The following is a 12,177-nucleotide window of genomic DNA, read 5'->3' as shown; positions in this document are numbered from 1 at the left end:
GTGTGTGCTCTTCTCTGCCTTGTATGTAGATTCAAACCATCAACATACTCAGATTCATTCACTCAAATTCACCATCTCTGATCACTCCTGAAAGCTGTGATGAGTACACACACACACACACACACACACACACACATTCGCACCCTGAGATAAGCTGCAGAACTTGTATGTGTGTTCTAGTCTTACTTTCAAACTGTGATTGTGGCTGTGGTGTGTGTGTGTGTGTGAGTGTGTGTGGGTGTGTGTGACACTGAGGTGGATGTGGGTTTAGTGTTAATTGCCCTGAGTTAAGAGTGCCAAATGAGAAAAGTGGAGCCACTCCTACACTCCTCCACTCCTCCTGTCCTACTCTCCTCCCCATCCTCCACTCCTCCACCCCTCCTGTCCTACTCTCCTCCCCATCCTACTCTCCTCCCCATCCTACTCTCCTCCACTCCTCCACTCCTCCACTCCTCCACCCCTCCACTCCTCCACCCCTCCATCCCCCCTTCACATCTTGACACCACATGTGTGTTTCAAACAGAACAACTTTGTTTACACCTGAATGTGAACATTATTCAGAAATGTTGTCCAGCTGTTGCAGAGTTTTAAACAGATGCAAGAGTGTCAGCAGTGGAGTTTGCAGCCCTGACTGGATTGGCCGATATATCTCACCCCTGCACTAGGGCGGGTTAATGTGTCCCCATGCATTCTGATAGGCTGACAAATCTCACCCCTGTACTAGGGCGGGTTAATGTGTGCCCATGTATTCTGATAGGCCGACAAATCTCACCCCTGCACTGAAGCAGGTTAAAATGTTCTGGTAGCCATCCTGTACTCCAAGCATTGTACTGTGGGCCTAACATGTCATACACTGCACAGAATCAGACTTCAGTGATATGACCTCAAACAGCTAATGAAAGATATGAATAGTTCTGGTGAGAATTCTGAAGTCATTGGTGAGAATCGTAACGTCATTGGTGTACTATGGTGAGAATTGTAACATCATTGGTGTACTATGGTGAGAATTGTAACATCATTGGTGTTCTATGGTGAGAATTGTAACGTCATTGGTGTTCTATGGTGAGAATGGTAACGTCATTGGTGTTCTATGGTGAGAATGGTAACATCATTGGTATTCTATGGTGAGAATTGTAACGTCATTGGTGTTCTATGGTGAGAATGGTAACGTCATTGGTGTTCTATGGTGAGAATGGTAACGTCATTGGTGTTCTATGGTGAGAATTGTAACGTCATTGGTGTTCTATGGTGAGAATGGTAACGTCATTGGTGTTCTATGGTGAGAATGGTAACGTCATTGGTGTTCTATGGTGAGAATGGTAACGTCATTGGTGTTCTATGGTGTGAATTGTAACGTCATTGGTGTTCTATGGTGTGAATTGTAACGTCATTGGTGTTCTATGGTGAGAATGGTAATGTCATTGGTGTTCTATGGTGTGAATTGTAACGTCATTGGTGTTCTATGGTGAGAATTGTAACGTCATTGGTGTTCTATGGTGTGAATTGTAACGTCATTGGTGTTCTATGGTGAGAATGGTAACGTCATTGGTGTTCTATGGTGAGAATGGTAACGTCATTGGTGTTCTATGGTGTGAATTGTAACGTCATTGGTGTTCTATGGTGAGAATTGTAACGTCATTGGTGTTCTATGGTGAGAATTGTAACGTCATTGGTGTTCTATGGTGAGAATGGTAACGTCATTGGTGTTCTATGGTGTGAATTGTAACGTCATTGGTGTTCTATGGTGAGAATTGTAACGTCATTGGTGTTCTATGGTGTGAATTGTAACGTCATTGGTGTTCTATGGTGAGAATTGTAACGTCATTGGTGTTCTATGGTGAGCATTAGGAAGTGAGTGTCTGTCTTGACAAAGCACTGGAAGTTCAGTTTCAGAAAATGTATATACTTGAACATATTCAAAAGCCAACATAAAGACATTAACAAGATAACTTAATATATTTAGCAAAGAAGTGACTAGTGACTGTAGGGTGTGTGTGCGTGTAAATGAGTACGAATGTGGGTGTGTGCCCTGCTCCGAGTAAGATTTGTAATTTCTCTTGTTGGGTCATATAATTTAAATGTGGGATTATATTTAGTATTTTTAATATGAAAATATCTTGAAGGTTTTTAAATTTTGCACAGTGAAGAAGAACGTGTGGGTGTGGGTGTGTGTGTGTGTGTGTGTGTTGGTGTGTTGCTGTGTGTGTGTGTGTGTGTGTGTGTTGATGTGTTGGTGTGTGTGTGTGTGTGTGTGTGTTACCCTGAGCCATCATGCAGTGATTCTGTGTTTCAGCAGAGCTGCGTCTTCAGAGAATGGGAGACAAAGGAAAGAAGAGGACCTGAATAAGACCCTTCCAGAACCAGCCACCTGGCCTTGGAACCAAACAGGTGTGTGTGTGTGTGTGTGTGTGTGTGTGTGTGTGTGTGTGTGTGTGTGTGTGTGTGTGTGTGTGTGTGTGTGTGTGTGTGTCAATATACTTGCTGAATAATTGTGTTCTTAAATGTGGGTGGAATTCTGTGCTCAGTATATTGTAGACTCAAGACCCATTTCAGCAGCCGTGTAATGTCCCCACAGCAGACAGTACGTGTAATGTCCCCACAGCAGACAGTACGTGTAATGTCTCCACAGCAGATAGTACGTGTAATGTCTCCACAGCAGACAGTACGTGTAATGTCCCCACAGCAGACAGTACGTGTAATGTCCCCACAGCAGACAGTACGTGTAATGTCCCCACAGCAGACAGTACGTGTAATGTCTCCACAGCAGACAGTACGTGTAATGTCTCCACAGCAGACAGTACGTGTAATGTCCCCACAGCAGACAGTACGTGTAATGTCTCCACAGCAGATAGTACGTGTAATGTCTCCACAGCAGACAGTACGTGTAATGTCCCCACAGCAGACAGTACGTGTAATGTCTCCACAGCAGACAGTACGTGTAATGTCCCCACAGCAGACAGTACGTGTAATGTCTCCACAGCAGACAGTACGTGTAATGTCTCCACAGCAGACAGTACGTGTAATGTCCCCACAGCAGACAGTACGTGTAATGTCCCCACAGCAGACAGTACGTGTAATGTCCCCACAGTAGACAGTACGTGTAATGTCCCCACAGCAGACAGTACGTGTAATGTCCCCAATAGCAGACAGTACGTGTAATGTCTCCACAGCAGACAGTACGTGTAATGTCTCCAACAGCAGACAGTACGTGTAATGTCTCCAACAGCAGACAGTACGTGTAATGTCCCCAACAGCAGACAGTACGTGTAATGTCCCCACAGCAGACAGTACGTGTAACGTCCCCACAGCAGACAGTACGTGTAACGTCCCCACAGCAGACAGTACGTGTAACGTCCCCACAGCAGACAGTACGGGTAATGTCCCCACAGCAGACAGTACGGGTAATGTCCCCACAGCAGACAGTACGGGTAATGTCCCCACAGCAGACAGTACGGGTAATGTCCCCACAGCAGACAGTACGTGTAATGTCCCCAACAGCAGACAGTACGTGTAATGTCCCCAACAGCAGACAGTACGTGTAATGTCTCCACAGCAGACAGTACGTGTAATGTCTCCACAGCAGACAGTACGTGTAATGTCTCCACAGCAGACAGTACGTGTAATGTCCCCACAGCGTGTGTGAGTCTGCGGTACGTGTGTGTGAGTCTGCGGTACGTGTGTGTGAGTCTGCTCACACTTCCTCTGTAGGTTCTTTCTCTTCTGGAGAAAGTTTGGAATAGAAATTCTCTTGTTTCTTTCCATCATTTGAACATTTGTTCGAGCTGGCTGACTTTACTCCACTCCAATTGTACTTACCTAGTCATCCTAAAACAGGGATGTTTTATTCTTTTCAAAACCACATAATAATTAAACCTTTCTCTCCCAAATACATATTTTTGGGCAGTACAGACTGCAGACTATTGTAGACATTTGCATCAGTGTTGTAATACTTGCATAATCTTGAATGTTAATGACAGCACCAGTAATAATTTAACATGGGGTCTCAGCAATGGTTAGAACCTCACCACTGTCTGGTTGAGAGTGCTGAATGCACACACACACACACACACAAACACAACCCACCTTCATATTCATGTGTTAACACTAACAAACTCTTCCTCTCCACCTCTGGCTGTGTAACACTAATGAACTCTTCCTCTCCACCTCTGGCTGTGTAACACTAATGAACTCTTCCTCTCCACCTCTGGCTGTGTTAACACTATAATGAACTCTTCCTCTCCACCTCTGGCTGTGTAACACTAATTAACTCTTCCTCTCCACCTCTGGCTGTGTAACACTAATGAACTCTTCCTCTCCACCCGTGGCTGTGTAACACTAATGAACTCTTCCTCTCCACCTCTGGCTGTGTTAACACTATAATGAACTCTTCCTCTCCACCTCTGGCTGTGTTAACACTATAATGAACTCTTCCTCTCCACCTCTGGCTGTGTTAACACTAATGAACTCTTCCTCTCCACCTCTGGCTGTGTTAACACTAATTAACTCTTCCTCTTCACCTCTGGCTGTGTAACACTAATGAACTCTTCCTCTCCACCTCTGGCTGTGTTAACACTATAATGAACTCTTCCTCTCCACCTCTGGCTGTGTTAACACTAACAAACTCTTCCTCTCCACCTCTGGCTGTGTAACACTAATGAACTCTTCCTCTCCACCTCTGGCTGTGTTAACACTAATGAACTCTTCCTCTTCACCTCTGGCTGTGTAACACTAATGAACTCTTCCTCTCCACCTCTGGCTGTGTTAACACTATAATGAACTCTTCCTCTCCACCTCTGGCTGTGTAACACTAATTAACTCTTCCTCTCCACCTCTGGCTGTGTAACACTAATGAACTCTTCCTCTCCACCCGTGGCTGTGTAACACTAATGAACTCTTCCTCTCCACCTCTGGCTGTGTTAACACTATAATGAACTCTTCCTCTCCACCTCTGGCTGTGTTAACACTATAATGAACTCTTCCTCTCCACCTCTGGCTGTGTTAACACTAATGAACTCTTCCTCTCCACCTCTGGCTGTGTTAACACTAATTAACTCTTCCTCTTCACCTCTGGCTGTGTAACACTAATGAACTCTTCCTCTCCACCTCTGGCTGTGTTAACACTATAATGAACTCTTCCTCTCCACCTCTGGCTGTGTTAACACTAACAAACTCTTCCTTTCCACCTCTGGCTGTGTAACACTAATGAACTCTTCCTCTCCACCTCTGGCTGTGTTAACACTAATGAACTCTTCCTCTTCACCTCTGGCTGTGTAACACTAATGAACTCTTCCTCTCCACCTCTGGCTGTGTTAACACTATAATGAACTCTTCCTCTCCACCTCTGGCTGTGTTAACACTAACAAACTCTTCCTCTCCACCTCTGGCTGTGTAACACTAATGAACTCTTCCTCTCCACCTCTGGCTGTGTTAACACTAATGAACTCTTCCTCTTCACCTCTGGCTGTGTAACACCAATGAACTCTTCCTCTCCACCTCTGGCTGTGTTAACACTAACAAACTCTTCCTCTCCACCTCTGGCTGTGTTAACACTAACAAACTCTTCCTCTCCACCTCTGGCTGTGTTAACACTAACAAACTCTTCCTCTCCACCTCTGGCTGTGTTAATGTGTTCACTAATTAACTCTTCAGACTGGCAGCAGTATTGCAGATATTCATTCATGCGCCTCTCATTCTTGTCTTTCACAGAAACCAGTCTGCTCAACTGGGAAGATCAGGTAATGATTTACACTGTACACACTTCAGACTCCACTTTTATGTAACTTGGTTACATATTATGTTCAAAACATTACTTACAATCTAAATATTGATGACATTATACAGGGCAGAGAGCACATTACAGATATTGAAAGATACTGAAACGAAGTGTGTGTGTGTGTGCGTGTGTGTGCGTGTGTGTGTGTCTCACAGGCATCAGGCAGACTGAAGGTCATTCATCTTGGTGTAGTATGAATAATGAATATTTAATTAGAATTATATTTCATCTTTGGCTGTTGAATATGTATTGTTATATGTATTATTACTAAACATTGCCCTGCATTTTAATGTACATTTTTATTAACTTTGTAAACAACAACTAAGATAGATGCGTCTTGGGACATTTTCTACTATTAAAGCCAAAAAAGCCTTTAAATGTCCTGCTAACTGTACAAAATTATATTTGTTATTGTTCATATAATGGTCATGTAATCTACACTTGTTTGGCTTTTTTAAACCTTCCATATACATTCTAGCCAAGTGCTACAAGAAAACACACACACAATCACATGCGCACACACACACACACACACACACACACACACACACACACTCACTCACATAGACACACATGTGACACACTCACATGTGCACACACACACACACACACTCACATAGACACACAGACACACTCACATGCGCGCACACACGCACACACACACTCACATGCGCGCGCACACACACACACACACACACACACACACTCATATGCCAAGTGTATTTCTTGGTTTCCTATCAAGCTTTGGACCTTTCAGGCAGGAAACACATGTTCTCTATTTCTTCCCCAGCTCCTCAGACATATTCAAATGATATAATCTCCAAATTTATAGAAAATCCATTTTTTAACTCACAGGAGTAACAGGTCGATTCTTTTTCACTGTTCCTCTGGAGAGCAGCGAACTGTATTCTCCACCTCTTTTATAGAAAGGAATAATGTGGAACGTGCAGTAGGCACTGGAGTTTATTCTCTCTGTGTTTGGGGTGGGAGAAAGAGACAAACAGAGGGAGGGAAAGACAGACAAAGAGAGAGAGGGAGAGAGAGAGAGAGAGAGAGAGAGAGACCGAAAGAGGGAGAGAGAGACAGAGAGAGAGAGAGAGATTACACACGGGGGTTCAAAAGCAGTGTTCGTGTGTCGCGGCTGACGTCTGTAAAGAGGACGGTGGTGAATCTGCCCGCAGCCGTGTGCCTGCACCTCTGTCAGAACTGTCGCTTCTCCGCTTCCCCCAAAACTTAATCTGACGGCACCCAGCCACCCATAATCCCTCACTGTATCGTAATCAGTTTACTCTGCATTCTAAGAGGATTTTCCATTTTTTTAATACAGAATAGTGTGTTGGAATCGGACACAGAATCTGCGGCTGCACCCCTTTATAGTGCGCTGCTCAAGTTTTGTGTGTGGTTTTTATTTATTTATTTTTTATCGGTTTACGGTCCTTTTTGTTGTTAATTCTTGGATGAGGAATGCAAAGAATTTCATATATGGTTTGTCATCAATACTTTATAACGCAAGTATTTTAACATAGCCTATATATATGCACACATGGCTTTCTGATACAAAACTAAAAACATTTGTTTTATTTTACACATATTTATGCAAGTTAAAACAGACAAGATTACAAGGACTTTGGGTCCAGTAAGTAAACATATTTGAAATGTAATAAGCGATTTATGCACTATGACATAAAGAATAATTTAAATCTTCTTTTTTATGACAGGAGTTACATTCATTTATATGTAGACATTTCCATGTTGTGCACTGGGAAACGAACACCAGGGACGTTCCTCAGGGTGGAGTGTTGGGTCCTTATTTTTATACATTTAAAAAATCATAGAGCACTGACGTCAGGATTATTAAGAAATTATGTTGCAATCCAAATCTTAAAATAATGTATTTGTGTGGTCTTTACATTTAATTGGAGTAAGGCTGGTGAACATGGCCGTCCCGAGTGTTTTTTTGTTTACAAACAGCGACAGGGCGTAATTAAATGTAACAAGGCACAATTAAACGTGTCTTATAAGTACATAATGCATAGATATTTTTGCACAACATGAGGCCTCAGACGTCGTCTTACAGTACAGGAAAGACAACAGGAAGTACAACTTTCTTCAGGATCAATAAAGATTTATATTAATGCTGAAGAAACTGAATGCAGGTTAATACTGAAGATGTAGAAAGAATAGATTTGAGCCACTTCTTGAAGCAGTGATTGAAATTTGTGGCACAATAATCCCACAGCTATGCTAGACTTCCTTTTTGTTTTGCAGTTATGTTTCAAATGAAATACATATGTAAAAACAGTTTGTCTTCGGCTGTGGGATCACTGCTGTCTTTCTGCTGTGGTCTGCTCCTATTGGTGCTGGCATTTGAATGCGATTAAACTTACATATTCATTTTTTGTACTGTTCAGCCAATGTCACGTCCTGAGTTATTTTTATGGGACAGTCACAGAACACCAGTGTCCTGTTAAAAATATCCTGTCGATGTTATTTTCCGATTGAAAAATTGCGCAGAGTATTTTTAAGCACGCAGTTCTGGTGTAAAGTCGTGGGGATTTGGCGAGTCTTTGGAAAACTGTTTTTCATTAGAGGTCTAGTGGAGGAGGATAAAAAGCTCTAAACATGATTTCACTTTGTTTACTTTCTACTTACATGGAACATACATGTACCGGTATTTGAAGTTATTTCATTGCTTGGCAGTCGTCAGGCTTCAATCACGTCTGCCTCAACAGTCATGTCTTCACCGTTGTCCCACAAGCTTTGACATTTTGGCGTCATCTGCTCACAATAAAGCACTTTAAAACTCTGGAGGCAGTGCACTTGTGTTTTGCTTACCATGTGCCCCGTTCTCCTTCTACCTCAACCAGTCAGCTTTCACACACACACACACACACCAAATCAGCCCTTGTACGGTGACAATCATTTGTTTCCCAGACGTTTGAGAAAAGAGGAGAGCATGGCACTTTGTGTACGCTGTGTCAGGAGAAACCTGTTCTTCTGCGGCACCTTGGCAGGTCGAAAGTTCAGGAAGCCATGAGCACCTCACATACTCTTCAGGTGAAGGGGCGTGGCATGTCAGCCTGGTCACCCGAGCCAAGAAAAACTCACCAAACTCTTCTGGCCTCTGTAATTACGACTATTAAGATCTATTATGTCTGTGGTGGTATCAGGTTGAAATGTGTTGTCAAGAAAGAATGCTGAAGTTTAAGTTCGTTTGTGGCCCTATCAGGACGACACAACTCTGATGTCTCTATGCGGTAAACATTAAACAAATAATGACTAATGAAACTACCCTAGGCTATTGAAGCATAAACGGATATATTTGCATGTAACCAACGACTGTTTGCGTGTGTGCGGTGCGCATATATAAATATATATAAATTGTATTTATTTTTATTTTTTGATCAGAATTAGTTGCTGAGCAAAAACTGGCGGTTGATATCCGCGGTGGTCCTGTTTCTGACCATAAACTGTCCTTTCTGGGGTCACAATGTAACCATCACCCGCAGTCAGGACTTACACATAAATACTGTTGAAATAAACATGTGTTTTTCCTCGTTCTCAGCATTTCCGTAAGACCGCATGGACCGGAACCAGCAGTCGGTTTGTAGCACGGTACACGGTGCATCTCCGCAAACCGCCTCTGCACATCAGTCGGCCGTATTTTCCGTTAATGGTTTTTGCTGCTAATCTCTCTTATAGTTTCTACATGTAATAATGTGGTTCCGAGTACTTAGAAATAGTGACTGGACAGTGGTGACATCCCAACGGTTAGCTATATGGGCATGTTCGCTGTCTTTGAGTAAATACTGTAAAATCTCACCCTTCTCTGCCCCATCACAGGGCCGCTGAAGCCGGGCTCGCGCCTCCACTCTGCGCTCGCGAGGCGGCACGAGGAGTTAACGGGTGTAGACGCGTCACGGTAGGACACTCACTAACTGTTAGAAGTGTAGAGCACATGTAGCTCGTTGAGGTCCACAAAGCTACAGTACACTACATTAACTCAACCGTTTTCTGCATCCTATGCACTAATTTAAATTGGTCAAAGCTTATGTGTTGACTGGTGAATGTGTTTTAGTTGTTTTTTTTTTAAACAAGAAAGCAATACCTTGACAGACGAAAAAGGCTAAATAAATACAAATTTCAACGTGAGATGCAGGTCTTAGTATGTACATTTTTAAATGAAGTCATGTGTAAGAGATATTATTTGTTCGAAATTAGTTACATTTCCGTTACGAGTCGGCTCAAATGAATGTTTATGGTAGGCCTGTAAGGACGGATAAATGCGTCATTTAGCGCCACGTAAAAACAAACAAAAACAAAAACCTGATCCCTCCACCCTCCGTCACTTCAGTCACATTCTTGATTGATCCCTCCACCCTCCGTCACTTCAGTCACATTCTTGATAATCCTCTTCGTTTCTTAAAATCAAAGTATCAAATCCACACCGACCTCGCAAATAATTATTGCATGTTAAAAATGTAGCCCGTGTGTGCGGTAAATTTAGACTACGGATTACACTCAAGATTTATTTTATTACCCAACACAACACGATATGAAACATTTAGAGAACAAATTCAGTGTAGTACGAAACTAGTCTCGTATCTTCATAATATCATGCTAATTAAAGAAAGGACAATACGTCAGGCGTCACGTCGGAATATGAAATATTAGCAACTGTAATTCGAGATTGGGGAGAAAAAAACACATTTGGCACAGTTCTCCCCCTCCTCGCGCGCGCTCCCCCTCGCGCAGGTGCGCCACGTGAGCGCGTGTCTGCTGAATTCCTGAAATTATTCCGCCGCTCCGCCGCAAATGTTTGTTTGATGCAAATTCTACAAATCCGTTCCTGTTTATGTAGTGACGAGGGGCTACGGTCTCCCACTGTCATAGACCACGGAGGCCCAATCTAAGCAGCAAAGCAAACATGTTTAATGTTCTCCTGACGAAAATGTGTATTCAGCTGCTATATATTAATAATTAAATGCCAAACCCACGCGAACTCTGATTAAAGTCTCGCGGAAAGGTTGTCGTTGAACTCTTATTAAGAGGATCACGCTCAGTGTTTGTATCACGTGAAAACAAATTTCTTTAAGAAATTAAAGAACTGCTTGAGAAATCACAATTGAAAAGTATATTTTAAGTTACAATTACAATAAAATTCTGTAAACGATTAGAAATGTTGGATCCCCCCCCCCCAAACACAATGAGAATAATTTCCCCCACATGAAAGGGAAATGTATTTTCTTGTAGGATGATGTAAGACACGGCGGTGTGTTGCACGCATTCCTCCTCGCGCTGTTGAAACACGCTCGCGCACGCAGCTTCGTCAACCTAAGTGTTTTTCCCCTCGCGCTTCAGGAACGGCCTGACTGGTGCCTGACGGCTGTCTTCCTCTCCGATTTTGACCCATTAACCCAGACCCACCCACGTAATTACCGAATCAGAAGTGCCGATTTTGCTGCAGGTTATTAAGAGCGGCTCACTCGCGGTGTTGCGCGCGAAGGCGATTATCACGCTTCTGCGCCTGCGCATTCAATTACGGCTCGATCAAAAGAATCATAAATATTTAACGCGTGGCGCGGGTCCATCGCCTCAATACGTTTGTCCGTCAGGATATTAACTCAATTTACGTACGTTTTAGGCTTAGATTCCGGTCTCACGCTTTAAAACAAAACAAATTCGTTAAAAAAAAAAAAGACCCAACGTTGCGATTAGGATTTCTTTTTATTTCTCAATTTAAACACTGCTCGAATTAGCCTCAGGATACCGTGGCTCTGAGACCCGGTTGCGCCCAGTTGTGGAGGGGAGAAAAGAACGAACATCTCCCAGTACCAAGAACGAGGTGATTTTGAACTTCCTCCACAGAGAAGATCGACGTCATGATGTCTGGCCTGTCGAGACATTTAACCCCTGTAACCATTTTGTTCCCTTAAAACGTTTTTTTTTTTCTCGTTGAAAACGTGTATTTGCAAATGAACGCTACCGTGAGAGTTAACGGTGGAAACGGGCCACACAAGAGCCGCATAAAAAGTTGGTAGTGAACTGTTCTTTATTATAATGGACATGAACGTAATGACCTGTGCCTGACATACATTCAACCGTGTAGGGTTCGGGAAGTGCTGGTTCCGCTCCAACGTTTCCCCTCCGGTAACCACGTCAGAAACGTACAACACGTCCCCTAATTGCTCGCTACGTGTTTCAATTAGACAGCAGCAACGTCGTTCAATTTCGCATTCCTGGTAACGAATAAAAAAAAACTGTTGTGAGCCGAATGTGTCCACTAGATTTACACCTGGTAGTTTTGATCCACTTGATTTTCCCCTCACACGTGTTCTTCATATAAAAGTCGAGCTTGTTTCCAGGGTTACAAAAACAAAGGAATCAGCATATCAAAGAGTGTC

The 12,177-nt window shown here is 43.0% G+C and overlaps 1 protein-coding gene across 1 annotated transcript in view; it reads left to right on the top strand.

The window, feature by feature from the left end:
- wdpcp (WD repeat containing planar cell polarity effector) overlaps window positions 1–9,751 on the top strand; it is a 96,169-nt gene extending 86,418 nt beyond the window's left edge. Inside the window, 4 exon segments of the mRNA XM_076977542.1 lie at window positions 2,294–2,388; window positions 5,707–5,735; window positions 5,929–5,946; window positions 9,617–9,751. Coding sequence (XP_076833657.1) covers window positions 2,294–2,388; window positions 5,707–5,735; window positions 5,929–5,946; window positions 9,617–9,625 — 151 coding nt within the window. The 3' untranslated portion in view covers window positions 9,626–9,751.
- Window positions 9,752–12,177: the final 2,426 nt, after the last annotated feature.

The sequence above is a fragment of the Brachyhypopomus gauderio genome, chromosome 17, assembly GCF_052324685.1.
Source record: "Brachyhypopomus gauderio isolate BG-103 chromosome 17, BGAUD_0.2, whole genome shotgun sequence".
Classification (NCBI taxonomy): domain Eukaryota; kingdom Metazoa; phylum Chordata; class Actinopteri; order Gymnotiformes; family Hypopomidae; genus Brachyhypopomus; species Brachyhypopomus gauderio.
The sequence above is the reverse complement of the archived record's forward strand: the minus strand, read 5'-3'. Positions and strand labels throughout refer to the sequence as shown.